The 13,868-nt window shown below is 54.5% G+C and overlaps 5 protein-coding genes across 5 annotated transcripts; 4 read left to right on the forward strand and 1 right to left on the reverse strand.

Annotated features, from left to right (window-relative positions):
• Window positions 1–170: 170 nt before the first annotated feature.
• LRP88_08405 (cyclin-like protein) lies at window positions 171–1,591 on the forward strand (the record flags this gene model as incomplete). Its single annotated transcript, XM_083244911.1, has 2 exons — window positions 171–638; window positions 749–1,591. 2 exons carry the CDS (start codon window positions 171–173, stop codon window positions 1,589–1,591), a joined length of 1,311 nt encoding a protein of 436 aa, XP_083099405.1.
• A 1,990-nt stretch (window positions 1,592–3,581) lies between these two features.
• LRP88_08406 (U6 snRNA-associated Sm-like protein LSm8) lies at window positions 3,582–3,991 on the forward strand (the record flags this gene model as incomplete). The annotated part of the gene is made up of 3 exons (XM_083244912.1): window positions 3,582–3,609; window positions 3,665–3,741; window positions 3,797–3,991. 3 exons carry the CDS (start codon window positions 3,582–3,584, stop codon window positions 3,989–3,991), a joined length of 300 nt encoding a protein of 99 aa, XP_083099406.1.
• A 250-nt stretch (window positions 3,992–4,241) lies between these two features.
• On the reverse strand, window positions 4,242–5,698 carry LRP88_08407 (Inosine/uridine-preferring nucleoside hydrolase domain-containing protein; the record flags this gene model as incomplete). The annotated part of the gene is made up of 4 exons (XM_083244913.1): window positions 4,242–5,227; window positions 5,286–5,455; window positions 5,509–5,611; window positions 5,659–5,698. The coding sequence occupies 4 exons, from the start codon at window positions 5,696–5,698 to the stop codon at window positions 4,242–4,244; spliced, it is 1,299 nt and encodes a 432-aa protein (XP_083099407.1).
• A 1,747-nt stretch (window positions 5,699–7,445) lies between these two features.
• On the forward strand, window positions 7,446–8,672 carry LRP88_08408 (uncharacterized protein; the record flags this gene model as incomplete). The annotated part of the gene is made up of 1 exon (XM_083244914.1): window positions 7,446–8,672. The coding sequence occupies one exon, from the start codon at window positions 7,446–7,448 to the stop codon at window positions 8,670–8,672; it is 1,227 nt and encodes a 408-aa protein (XP_083099408.1).
• A 3,866-nt stretch (window positions 8,673–12,538) lies between these two features.
• On the forward strand, window positions 12,539–13,768 carry LRP88_08409 (uncharacterized protein; the record flags this gene model as incomplete). The annotated part of the gene is made up of 1 exon (XM_083244915.1): window positions 12,539–13,768. One exon carries the CDS (start codon window positions 12,539–12,541, stop codon window positions 13,766–13,768), a length of 1,230 nt encoding a protein of 409 aa, XP_083099409.1.
• Window positions 13,769–13,868: the final 100 nt, after the last annotated feature.

Consider the following 13,868-nt stretch of genomic DNA (forward strand, 5'->3'; position numbering starts at 1 on the left):
CTGCCGCCAACCTCGTCGCCAAAGTCAGGTTTCTTTGACTTCTATACCTCGATCCTTTTTTCTGTTGATCACCATCTTCGCCTCTTCTCTCAGAACAGTCGAGACTTCTCTACGAACCAACAGCGTCGCTCTTTCCTGAGCATCGCGAATCCAAGCTCTCTGCTACAGCCATGGCGAGCATCGATCGCTACCGACCTCCCAGGGAAGGCTATCAGCCTCCGAGCCTGCCCGCAAACCCTCGACCGGAACGCGATTCCAGATCACGATCTCCCCGACGACGCGATGCGGTTCCCCCGGCAGTTCCTACTCCTCCCCAGCACTCGACGCGAACATCTCCCCCGAGACCCCAGCGGCGCCGGAGCCAGGCGTCGCCGGCGCAGTCTGGCGCACAAACACCAAGAGCCGGCCCCAACCAATGGTCTTTCACCTCCAACGAGGTGCGAAGCACGCCCAGCATCATCGAGGGCCTCGCGCCGGCCGAGGAGAGGATGCGCAGAGCCAAGGGAGTCAACTTTATCTACCAAGCTGGAGTCATGCTTGACCTGCCTCAGATAACACTCTGGGTGGCCGGCGTCTTCTTCCATCGCTTCTACATGCGCTGCCAGATGCTCCCAGAGAAGGGCGGCATACATCACTACGTAAGTCATTTCAACTCTCAGCGCCTCCTGGTGTCACAGACACCATGACAATGTGCCCCTCGGTGTTTCATGCAGCTCACCGTAACACGTCATTGACACTTCTCCACCAGAACATCGCTGCCACAGCTCTCTTCTTGGCAAACAAGGTCGAGGAGAACTGTCGGAAAACAAAGGACATCATCATCGCAGTTGCCAAGGTCGCGCAGAAGAACGCCAAGCTCATCATCGACGAGCAGAGCAAGGAGTACTGGCGATGGCGAGACAGCATCCTGACGTACGAGGAGGTCATGCTGGAACAGCTGACATTCGACCTGATGATCGACAACCCTTACCAGCACCTGTTCAAGCTTCTGGGCAAGCTCGAGATCGTACACAACAAGCATCTGCGACAAGCCGCCTGGGCGTTCTGCAACGATGCCTGCTTGACGGCCATCCCACTCTTGATCGAGGCGCGAGATGTCGCTATCAGCGCAATCTTCTTCGCTAGCGTGCACACGAACCAGCAGATCGATGATATTGACGGCGAACCCTGGTGGAAGCACTTGAAGGGCGATGAGGATCGGTGCTCCAAGGCTATTGAGGTGATGCGTGAGTTTTACACGGAGAATCCGCTTAGAAAGCAGAACCCGTCGCTGCCATCCCCAGCCTTTCACCTTGAGAACACCCGACGACGAGGCGATACCCTCCTGAGCCAGCCCGACACACTGTCGTCGACAACAGGTACCCCGATGGAGGGCGACCGGGCGAGCCGAAGCCCTGGCGCCGCTTCCAGAGTCAACGGCGTCAGCAAGGATGGCCGAGAAGGAGGATCACAGTCCAAGTCGGACGAGAACGACTATGCACAATCACCCCTAAAACGGAGAGAGCCCGACGACGGCGAACCCAAGAATGAAAGGGCAGAGAAGCGAGCCAGGCACTCTGAGGATGAAGAGGGCGAGCTGGTCGAGGAGTGAGACGGCGAGGCACTGGCTTTGTATTAGTATGAGACCAAGAGGCGTTCCGGTCTTTTCCAGTTAGTTGCAAATCTGTGTCTATTTGAGGGGGGTAATCGGTATTTTGCAAGGCATCGTCTGAAGGGTATGGACAGTACGGCACAAGGGAGGGCGCTCCCAGGGTTTGGCGTTTGGATGCAGTTGGTAGACGCACCAGCGACGCAGGTATTTTCTGATGATCATTCAAGGCACCATAGATGAAATTGCTAAAAGACGGTTCTGAGAGCCGCGAATATAAACGTTTTACGATTTATGTTGGTATTCCCGCTCTTTCAGCGTATGAACATGGGACACATGTTTGCCGAGCGAGCATCGTGCCTTTTTGACCTCCACTCTTGCTTGTTCAACACGGTCGGTGAAGCTATCGTGCCCATACTACCCACCCCGACTTGTGGTGTTTCAACAACACCTGCGTTCATGACCCGAGACATACCTCAATCATGCAGAATTTGTTGATTGTCTCGGCAACTCGTTCCTGAATATTCGTAATCCAGAACGGGAGATCACCATACTTTCTACCGGCATGAACGCAACCTGTATGCATGTATTACCCTCTCTCCTCTGCACCCATTCGCATGTTTGCAAATCAGAGCCTCAAAATGGCGGTGATTCCAATGCCAATCTCCCACCAGCCTCTTTTGGTTACCAAGGCCCACTTGACAGCGGGTCGCTGCCTCACCGCAATCTCAAAAAGCAGAGCCTCAGGCCGCACCGCCAAAATTCTGCCAATCAGCCCTCCTCACCGCCCAGCAGGCATCAACTATATAACCTCGCCTTCCCTCTCACAATTTCATCTTCTTTTTCTTTTCTCCTTAGCTCTCTTTGCCTTTTGGCTTAGATCAAGTGTAGTATCTGTTCTTTTCAGTTTAATCTCTGAAAGGTCTCTAAGGAGACCAATCGTGATTATTCCTATTTTTGGCAGCAGGGCGGCTTCCTCTGTGCTTGCACATGATCCCGCCCACAGTGTCCCTGGTATTACACTGCCTCCAGGTGACGCGAATTTTACACTTGTTGAGCTCGGTTTTCATTACTTTCTCAGGCTTGCCTGGGTGGTGAAGAGGACATGTAGATATTAAGCCGAAACTTGATCGATGTGTCATGAATTATTGATCTGATGTACGCTACCTGCCCGCGCCCTGTGTGTGATGCGAAGACGCAGTCATTGTTTGTCAACGCAGGATCTGCTCGCATCGCTATCCCAGATTTCTTCTCTGAACTTTCACCTGCCGGTGTTGTCTCGGTATTTCATTGACTTCTGTGCCGTCTCGTTGACGCCTTTCCAATGGACCGCCTTTGACGTGATCACCATCTCTAGGGTAGCCCACCCATCATGGATTTCTCGTAGACTGTCTCCTTCACCAAGTATTGCTATACTGTCTAGGTAGCTACATCACGATGTTTCTCTTAGTATATATTCTTATGTGGTTTTCCCCCACGTTGTCCACTTTGTCCTGTAACTAGGTTGTTCGCTTCCCGGCGAGTTTGCAGGGCGGCATGCCCGTTCTGCTCTCGATTTTCATTCTGCCAGATGAAGCTCAATACCCAGTGATTTGTACCTTATCCCAGCAAAACCAGCCAGTCACGGGCAACAGCGGTGAATCATGCAAGCCCGCACTCAAATTCTGCGCCAAACTACCCTTAAACATTACAAATAAACACTCGTTGCCTCGCGTGTGTCTTTGCCATCATATAGGAAGCTTTGTCCTGCGGTGTCGTGCAAAACGGTGCCTAAAGTGGGTTAGCGCCGACCTCTCAAGAAGCTCCTCCAAAAAGTCCATCTCGGCAGCCCTCTGTGAATATCGAAACAGCTTCACCCGACACTCAACCACCAACACCGCCGTGTCCTGCCGCCAATTTCATACGAGCGCATACACATAATTCAGACGTCCGCCTGAAACCGCACATACTCCCACATAGGCCCTCTGAAGGCATAACTCGCCCCGTTGACACCATGGCTACTCTCGGCGGATACCTAAACAGTAAATCACCACCACAGAGCTCTGAGGACCCGACAACAGCTGACACGTACTATAGAGAAGGTCCTGATCGTCACAGCCGACTCGAGAATCCTCGTCGGAACTCTAGCAGCCTGCGACAACACAACAAACTTGGTGCGTGCCTTACCCCTCCTCTCTACTAGAGCCTCCGCTTACTGAGCACCTCCAGGTCTTGAACAATGCGATAGAGCGCATTATCCGAACACCCGACGACCCGGAACCCTCAGCCCAAGTGCCCCTGGGCCTATACCTCGTGCGTGGCGACAATGTCTGCTCCATCGGTCTCGTGGACGAGGCGCTCGACGATAGCATCAACTGGACAGAAGTCAAGGGCTCAGCGATCGGAGGCATAAAACACACTTAGAGCACCACCGTCAACACAGAAGAGGGGTCACCTACATTGCATTATTATTCCCACGTGTTTCTTTTCTAGGGTACGGCATCTATGGCGGGAAGACTGGAGTCACCTGTCTCGTGAAATTGGCAGGATCTGGCGTTCGAGTACAAGGAGTTTAGACAATTCATTCTGGCCTTGAAGACGGCCACTTCGATTCATATACTTGGATTCATCGACTACATAGAGCCGGCACATGGCCAGCAAGTGCCAGGACACCCTATCCAAAGATCCTCTGCATCAGCACCTCCTTGAAGATATCGTGGCCAGGAGAGTCAATCACACGGTTGACGCGGTTGCCCCTGCGCACGCTCAACCAAAACATGTCGTCACCTGGAACCTGGTCGAGGGCCTGAATATGAGGGTCTTCGTCTGGGTTCGCCGAGAGGGCGATAGCAGCCTCGGCCGGCTTCACCCTGAGCCTGCGGTCAACGACATGCATGCCGCGTGTCCACTGACCGCTGGTCTCGACACGGATATCCTCCAGCTTCTCAGGCGTCTTCCACTTGGGGTCATCCCGGGTCAACATGTACCAGACAGTCAAGGGATCATGCAAAGAAAGACCAGGCTCATTGTCATCTCCCTCCATGTCTTCGATCTTTTGGAATGCACCAGTGACAAAATGGGACACCCACTGGGCAAGGGGGCTTCCAGCATCGATGTGGGCCTTGGCATTTTCGATGAAATAGTTCTTGTGAATGAGATGAGGAGTTGTGATGTCAAGTGGGCAGAGTGTCAGTTTGAGCTGCCGAGAGAGCTTGGCCGGGTAAGGAGGCAGTGTCGAGAGCTCCTGGGGCACCGCCGGCATCGTGAAGCGTGGGTTGAACGACGTCAAGGCGTATACCCGGGCGGCTGCCACAGCATCCGCGTAGCAGTTAAACTCGGCGACAGGAGTTACATTACCTTCGCACTCCACGGCTCCACCCATGACCACAAGCTCCTTCACGCGGAGGAATGTCTCAGGGTCCTCTGCAGCTGCCATGGCCACATTGGTCAGAGGTCCAACAGCCAAGATCGAAATGGTGTCAACGGGGTTCTCCTTGAGCAGACGAAGGATCTCCTTGTGGGCTGGAGCCTTGGAGGGGGTGAAGAAGGGAGAGTAGTCTTGAGCACCCGCTGCACCCTCCTTGAAGAGCTCCCTCCAAGTCTCCGCAGGAGAGAGGTCAGGATGAGCCTCATGAACGTTATGCAAGCCATCGGCGCCGTCTAAGCCAACCCTGTTAGTGCGATCGGACAGAGCCAGCAAGGATCAGTTGGAGCTCACGGAAGTAGTCTGCCATAAGCTCCTCGTCGCAGAGAGCATGTTCCGGACCGACAGCGACAATAGGCTTACTCGCCTTCATGGCTTCGTAGCCTTCAGTCCTGCCAGAGGACCTTCTCCACTCGAGTTCCTTTCCGAGAACATGGAAGAGAGACACGACATTTCGAAGGCAGCTACCATAGTATTAGTCGGGCACTGTGGAAATGAAGTCGAGCTGTGGGATCACCTTTGAAGAGGAACATTGCCGTAAGTGACAGAAACCATGAGAACCTCAAGCTCTTCAGGACTGGCACTTAAAGCCAGAAGCAGAGCCAGGATGTCATCGACACCTTGAGCTTGTTAGAGGATAATGGAAAGAGAGAAGTTGGCTCCATACCTGGGTCTGTATCGATAATGATCTTCTGCTTAGGAGCCATTCTGATAGTTGTGAGACTGAGTGATTTCTAGAATTCGGCAAAAAAGTTCAGTGTTGTAGGTAATAACGGTCCTCAGAGTGAGCGAGAGACGGTGAAAGTAAGGCGGAGAGATATGCGCAAATTCCAAAAGGGAAGGAGCGGTGGGATCGAATAAGAATATCCAATAGAGCCAAGAAAACTAGACCAAAAAGATAAGGAAAGCTACTTGAAGCTAATGGTTGATAGAGATGAAGCAACTTGATTCACTTGTTTTGCTCACGGCTTTACATGGAGCTTGCCTGGGGTTTCCCCTCCTTGTCAGTTTTGGGCAGGTGGGGTGACAACTGCTGAGATAAGCCTGGAGGGTCCAGTTCTCAGTTCGTGAGACATGTCTATCTCCGGCTGTAGAGCTAGTTTTGTCTGCTACGTGATGTGAGGTTGGGAGCGACGTTCTGAGGAAGCTCTACACGAGCACCTGTCATCCCGTCAGCAGCCCGAGAGGTCATACAGTTCCAAGGCGTCACGGAGCTTGTGAGACCTGTGCAACTTGGGTGGTCTTGGCTCCAGGAGTGAGCTCACGAGGGCATCCAATCGGGTGCCGCAGAAGCTTGCGTATTGTTCGCTGAGTAACACAAACTCGACCACCTTATGCGCACGTGACCATCACATTGTCATTTGGGTTTACTGGAGGACTCGCTGCATCTCCCGCTAGAGCAGGTGCTGTAGCGCCATAGCCAGGGTGCCGGAAATGCCCCAAAATTCCATTCTCCAGGGGTCTTCCTCCCTGGCCGGCCTCCCCTGAGCGCCCCTGGCTTCGTATTGTCGTCAATAGAGTCCACCTGTCCATTTGTTCCAGTTGCTCAAAAAGCAGTCGAGATCTCAACGGCAGGAGGCGGAATTACCTCGTCCTCCTCTCATCATCATAACCTTCTCCTCACCAAACCCTACCCTCTTATTTCCACCCACCAACACTCATTTGCCCCACGACTCAGCTTCATCTGAACATCAACTATCGAAAGCCTCGCAGTGAAATTGCCTGTGCCTGTCCTCAATCAAACCGACACGTGTACCACTTCACCCATCTTTGGCTGTCGAGGTACCTCTCCCTGCGACCGTCCCCACTCGATATTCCCAACTGTGAGGGCCCCTAAGAAGCCCCCGCCGCTGCGCTACCTTCAGAGCGAACTGCCCGTCACATCCCCTGCAGCTCGGGGCCATTTCAGTCAATCCCGCGACCCTTCCTCGCCTCAGGTTGCGCAGAAACGACTGGCTGGCTGACTTCAAGCCACCTGGTGTCTTCTTCTCGTTTTGCGCCAAGCTCTTGACTTGTTCTCTCGACCGACTTCCGACTCCTCTCCCCCTTTCTCCTTCTTCTTCATCGTCGACTCTTTTTTCTTCCTTTTCATCCGTCACCTCCCACGCCGTCGACGCTTACCCTGCGTGGGCATCCGATTTGCCGTTGAAGACAATCTGGCCTCATGATTGCGACAGCTTAGCGGTCCCTCTACCTCTAAGTGCAACTCCAATTCGCGCCTGCGCATAGGCTCTCGTCCTTGCTCCCCAATCTTGAACCATCAACCTCTGCATCAGTCTTTGGTTTTTCTTCTCGGTCGTTGACCAATTCGCGCGTCACTCTTACGCTCCTGCGTCCCGTCCTTCCCGCTCATCCCCTGAACCCCAAGCTCGAACTCGACCTCGATCCCTCGTCCGAAGCTCGAGTCAAACCCGAATCGCCAACAATCACATTTCTACCCATCACCAATTTACAATGTCTGACGATATGAGTATGCTCTACACAATTGCCGGCTATATTGCCATCTTTGGTGTCGGCTATGTGGCCTACCACTACTCCTCGCAGAAGCACCAGGCCAAGGCTGCTCCTGTGAGAACGGCCAAGACCCAACAGGCTGAGCCTCGCAAGGAGGATAGGAAGAAGAAGCAGCGCATGGAAACCTTTGCTTCAGAGGCTCAGGAAGCCTCTAAGAAGACATCCAAGGCCAAGGAAGAGGCTAAAGCACCCGACACAAGTGCCTGGCTGAGCAATTCCAACGACAAGGATGAAGTCGATAACCGCGAATTCGCCAGACAACTTGCCAAGGCCAAGGAGGGCACCAAGTTTGCGGCCAAGACGGACTCTGGCAAGCAGCGAGAGAAGTCTGTCAAGCAGTCCCGCGCCAACAAGATGGCTGGTGCGACCGAGGACAAGGAATCGGCGCCTTCTTCTACCACCGGTGCCGACGCCGATGACGACCAGTCTCCCGTCACCTCGCCCGAGGTTGGCCCCGCCGTTGCTGTTGCCGGCGACGTCTCCGACATGCTCGAGGCCGCCCCGGCCCGCCCCAGCATTCTGCGTCTGACCGATACCGAGGAGAAGAAGAAGAACAAGAAGGCTCCCAAGGCCGCCGCCCCTGTTGAGACCAAGAAGCAGCGTCAGAACCGCAAGAAGGCCGAGGCCGCCAAGGCTGCTCGTGAGGAGGCTGAGAAGGAGCGCAAGGTCCTCGAGGAGAAGCAGCGCCGTACTGCTCGCGTTGCTGAGGGCCGTGCTGCTAAGGATGGTTCTCAGTTCATGGCTGCTCAGGCTGCCAAGTCTGTCTGGAAGGAGGGTGCCCCCAAGGCCTCCGAAGCTCCCAAGACGAACGGTTTCCACCAGCCTCTCGACACCTATGAGCAAGCCCCTGCCAACGCCGTCAACGCCCCCAAGCCTGCTGGTGGCAACTGGACCGAGTCCCTCCCCTCGGAGGAGGAGCAGATTGAGATGCTCAAGGACAATGACGACGAGTGGAGCACTGTCAAGACCAAGTCGAAGAAGGCTTCCAAGAAGGCGCCCTCGGTTGAATCCAGCGACGAGCCCTCTGCTCGTCCCGCCGCTCAGCCCCAGCAGCCCATTGGCAACAAGGCTTCCAAGCCCACCCAGTCCTTTGGATCGTTCTCGGCTCTGACCAACAAGAACGACGTTGCCGATGAGGAGGAAGAGGAGGAGGAGTGGGATGTTTGAAGTTAACAGACACCCTCTCTCTAACGGCATCCTCGCCCAATTCTGTACACAACGTGTCTCGGAACACGTTTATTTCTCTTTCCCTTTCACTGTTTTCTAGTTGGCAACTTTCCTTCAGTTTTTTCCCCCTTCCTGCGAAAAATTGGATCCTCAGGCAATGTCCCAGACAGACATTGTCAGGACCATGGTCGGGTGCGGTAGCACAAGCGTTTGTGGTTGGGAGTTCAGGTTTCATGGTCGAGGTTTATTCTATCGAAGCGAGACACCACGTCGAAGATAACGAATCCGATGGAATACATCACGGACACAGTTCACATCTACGGTCTAAAAGCGAGAGGCACATGCCAGCCGTGGGATCGAGGGAAGCCTACGGTCGAGGTATAGGCTGAAAGGGGGGACACGAGGAAGCTGGGTCATGCATGTATGTATTGGTAGCTCATAAGCACGCGACAATGATCGCCAAGAGGAAGAGAACAAAATGAGTGATAATTAGCTGCGAATCAAGTATTGAAATGATGTCCTGTGTTGCTGTCTGAGTGATGTGCAGAATGAGGGGATAGGCTGGGCTTGGTCAGGACTCGAAAGACCAACTGCCTACCTCGGCCATGGAATTTGAACGTCCTGCTTGGAGCTGGCGGTTAAGGCAAGGATAAGGTTTGTGTACACGTCTTGGAGGCAGGGCACGGGCAAGGGCAAGGGCTCGCAAGGGGTGTATTACTGTAATTATGTATGTAGCAATGGCTGGAGGAGGCCGAGGTCGGATAGAGGCAGCTGTGGCGTGAGGAATGCAGAAGCCACGGCGTTTCTGGAGGGGGTTTTGAGGCTTACACGAACTGAGGAGGCGGTTAATAGGTAAGTAAGTGCAGGGCGGGTTAGGGAAGTTGCGGTATGATGAGATGGATGACGGGAGAGTCATGGATTCATCATGGGTGCCCAGGGAGGTCAATTGGGGGTGGCATGTAACAACCCCAGAAGCGAGGAAACGATTGGATCTTGGCGAAGGCCGATATCGATTTGCCAGTTGTCTTGTCTCGTCAAAAGTTGCTGTAGTTTGATATCTGCGGAGAGTTCATGGGTGAGATCCATAGCTCGGACTCCATCAGGACGCCCCGGCTTAACCGTCTGGCTCACATGCATGAGACTACATACAGTCAAGAGTGGCGGGAGGGAAAAAAAGAGCTCAGATGCAGACCAACTTTCATGATGAACGAGAAGCGGCGCCTGCTGGAGCCTCTCGAAAAAGAGGAGGCCCTTGCATGGTGGTGGTGGAGCGAATAGGATGAGGTGATGCGGGCTCATGTATGCATGCCATGCTCTGGCGATGCGACGGAGACGAGGAGGGTTGGGGAGACACGCACTGCACACGTCGGCTGGGCAGCTTGGCCGCGCCAAGCCGGATGATGAGGGAACGAGTTGGACCGAGAGAGGGAGTGGATTGGTGTGTTTCCGGAGCTGGTATCCAATAGGCGTATAGCAGACACGGCACCGAAGGCCGAGCCGGGGATTACGGGATGCGGGACGCCGGTGGGCGGGATGGGTAACTATGGATCGCGGGTGACGAAAGACAAGAGGCAAACCGGAATGAACGGTACTGCAAAAAAGTATGAGATCGGCAAAGCCGGGGAGGGGGGGCACTATGATTACGGAGACAAAGATCTGATCTTGAAAGATTTTAGATCGAAGCGAGAAAGGCAAAGAAAAAGGACAATTGGGATGCGCGGTGAAGAGCCAAAGACGTCACCAGGCGGATGGAGGCTGGAAGAGGCGGCGGCAGAGTTTGGTGCCTCGTGTTGGACAACCGGCTAACAAACATTAAACTTACCGCCGTATCGACAGCACATGGCGAGGAGGGTTTACGAGAGGTTGTAAGGGTACGAATCCATGGTCGGTTTTTCGCTTGGTTCATGCGTACGATAGATTTCAATGCAACGTTGAGGTTGGGTGCGCAATGACAATTTTTTTGTTGTGTTGCATCTTTTGAAAGCTGAGACTTGGATGAGACGACCATTGATGGACAATGACGGCAACTATCGAGTTGATGGTCTGATTCGGGCCTGTAAGCCATTAGTCTGGTCCTAGGAGGGAAGGTCTAGGTATCTAAATATGGAATATCAAACATAAAGGATTGTAGACACAAACAATTGTCTATTGCAAGCCTAACAATATCGTCAACTGTTTGACGTGCTCCCTCCAAATGACGCGTGTTTCCTGACCCTCGTGCGGGCTTGCAAGAGTCTCAGAAGGTCTAGGCCACCCGCGGCACCCGACCCCACCCAGCGACCAAGGCGACGGCGGGGGGGTTACAGTAGCTGGACGCTAGGTACCTGGGTTATTGGTGGACTGGCGCCCTTGTTGGAAGGTCCCTGGCGTCCATGCTTCCCCCTCCCTCCCCTCCCCCGTCAAGAGGATGGAAGGAGGATCCATGGGGTCATGGACATGCAGACGAGAGTTGATGATACGCCTTCGCAATTACCCTTTTGGTGGGAATCCTCTTGTCGGGGCTTGCGTGTCTTGAGCCGATTGAGTTTGACATACCACCGTGGCATTGCAGATAAATGAATTGACTGCGTCGACTTCTTGTCATTCCACATTGTCTACCGACTATTGCAACTTGGTTTCCCAGGTACGGTCGGGCCCTCGCCCTGAATGCATCGTGGATAAGCCCGCAGATAGGTCGGGGCCTGTCGAAGCCAACCTCTCGAGTGCTACAGTAGCGCGCTGCAACTCCAACTACACGGCAGCAGAGGCAACAGCTCGCCCAGCCTGCGCTATTTGTCTAGGTTGACGGATTCTCTGCCTGTGTGATTCGCGTCGCCGCAGCAGCGCATCGCATCGCAGAAGCGGCACCATTTCATCACCGCCACCTCCTCCGCTCCATTCGGCAACGGAGCTACGTATATAACGACGGGTCAGACCCTTGTCCGCACCCCGACACCGACGACACACGACGACCGACGGCCATCAAATCTCCCATGGTTGCCCATCAATTGCGGCCGACCGCGCAGCACAAATCAATCAACTCCCAGCCTAGCCAGACCATCAGCTCTACCCTGACCGTTCGGTGCTCAGTGCCACCAAAAAGCCCCCTCCTCCGTCCCGTTTTTCCCACCTCTCACTCGGCTAGTGCCCGCCGCACCTGGCTGTGAAACGTCGCCGCCCCTTTATTACCGCCCAGGAACGGTACGAGACACGTCCATCAGTTATTGCACTACCATCTGCTGCTGGGTCTCTCCAATCTCCCCACACGAGGAAGACGGGCCTACGCAGTGATACTGCATTCCGAACCGAGGACGAAAGGGGTATACCAAGACCCAAGGTAGAAGGGAAAACGGCAGCTTTTCTATTCAATCCTTACGGACTGGACTGAACCCTCCTCCTTCTTACTCCTCCTTTCGGTTTCAGCCCATCCTTCGTTTATCCCCATTGCGGACCGTTCTGGCCACTGCTGGCGTTGGCCCAAACTCCCACTTTGAACTTGCAGAGGCGCCACGCCTCGTCCACCGAAACAAGACCATTTCATTTACACTCATCAATCCCCGGTTTCCGCCTCTTTTACCTACTCCTCCGGGTTCCCTCAGTCTGCCTGCCTGCCTGCCTGCCTACATTAGGTGGTTTCCACAGTTGCGCACACCCCAGCCCGCACCACGACAGTCAATCTGCGCTCTGCTGGTCTGGGCCCCTTTCTCGTTCCATATCTCTCTCTCATGTTTGTGTGCCTTGTGGTGTAAAGACGACGCATCCATCCTTTTTTATTGCGCCTTTTCTTTTTCCCGTCTACTTCGTGCCGTTTCAATTATTACAAGACCCAAGTCAAACAACTCATTTATGCCGGGTCACCCCGATAAAGGCGACGACCGACGACCACCATGTCTCTTCCCGTCGCGATCCAATCCGCCGTCTTCTACATCCTCGCCTGCACACCATGCGCCCAGGTACGGCATCGACAAAAAGCACGCGAGCAGGCCAAGAAGGAGCGCCAGGAAAAGGCGAGACAAGAGCTTGAGGGCGAGCAACCGACAGCCTACCAGCATCCTCAACCGTTCAACACCAACCCTTACTGGCAGGAGGAGATTAGTATGGGACCCAGCTTACCCAAGAAGTCGGCCAGCAAGAACTCGAGCCAGCGCGGTCTCACCAGCTCTGGAGGCGACACCAGCGTTGTCAGTATATCCGAACAGACGAATCCCGTATTAAGTCGGACAAATGTGGGCGCCAGCACATCAGTCATCGCAGAGGATGAGGAGCTGTCAGACGACTGGAACCGAAGGCGAGGTTACCAACGCGAGGACGAGGAGCTATGGGGACAATGGTCAGGCCAAAAGTTGATGGATGCCATTTCCAAGGCGCGCGACTCTGCTGGAAGGTTGATTGAGTCTACCCTCGGTCTTGAGAAGGAGGTGACAGAGCAGCAACGCCACGACTTTTACTTCCCCAAGAACCCCCCCATCAACGAGTACCACCCGCCCGTCGTCAGCAGCAAGATCCCCTCGCGTAACGCCCACCAATGGATGCTGCAGCCACCACCCCCGGCCAAGATCATGGAGGGCAAGGTTCCCGTGAGCCGCGCAGGTAGCTCAGGAAGCAAGTCAAGCGGCAGGACTCTGATCGGCGAAGATGTTCAGCTCGGTCGCCTGGTTCAGGAGAAGCTTGTTATGGAGAAGCTCAAGCGGGAGAACACCAACCCCACCGAAACCGAACTCATCGAATCCCTCTTCCTCACTCGAACGAACCGATCCCTCAGCATCCACCGCACACGAAGCCTCTCGTTCGACGCATCCGACGACTCGCTGGATAACGGATTCGCAAAGAGGCGGTCACGACTACGACCCGTCATCGCTCCACCTGGACTCGATTCTTCCGACGATTCAGACTCTGACGCCCCGATTCCCTTTTCGCAAAGCGCCATGAGCTTGAGCACACGCCGCGCGCCCTCGTCCGCTGGCCACGCCGCACAACGGCCAAAGCTTGAGACCATCATGAGCACGAGGTCGGCAAACAACAGTAGACTAGCCTCGAAGAGATCCAAGCGACAGAGGTCAACTCGATCAAAGAGGCTCTCGGGAGCCGCGTCCCCCGTCGGCGACGACAGCGACTAGAGTTGACGAGTAGTCTGCAACTGAATCAACCCTCCAAGCCACGGTTCCAAAGCCATGGCAACCCCCCACACGACTTTCTTCAACACCGTCTCTCCCTGCT

The sequence above is a fragment of the Fusarium phalaenopsidis genome (genome assembly GCF_050370095.1).
Source record: "Fusarium phalaenopsidis strain FUZ10S chromosome Unknown contig_32302, whole genome shotgun sequence".
Lineage (NCBI taxonomy): Eukaryota > Fungi > Ascomycota > Sordariomycetes > Hypocreales > Nectriaceae > Fusarium > Fusarium phalaenopsidis.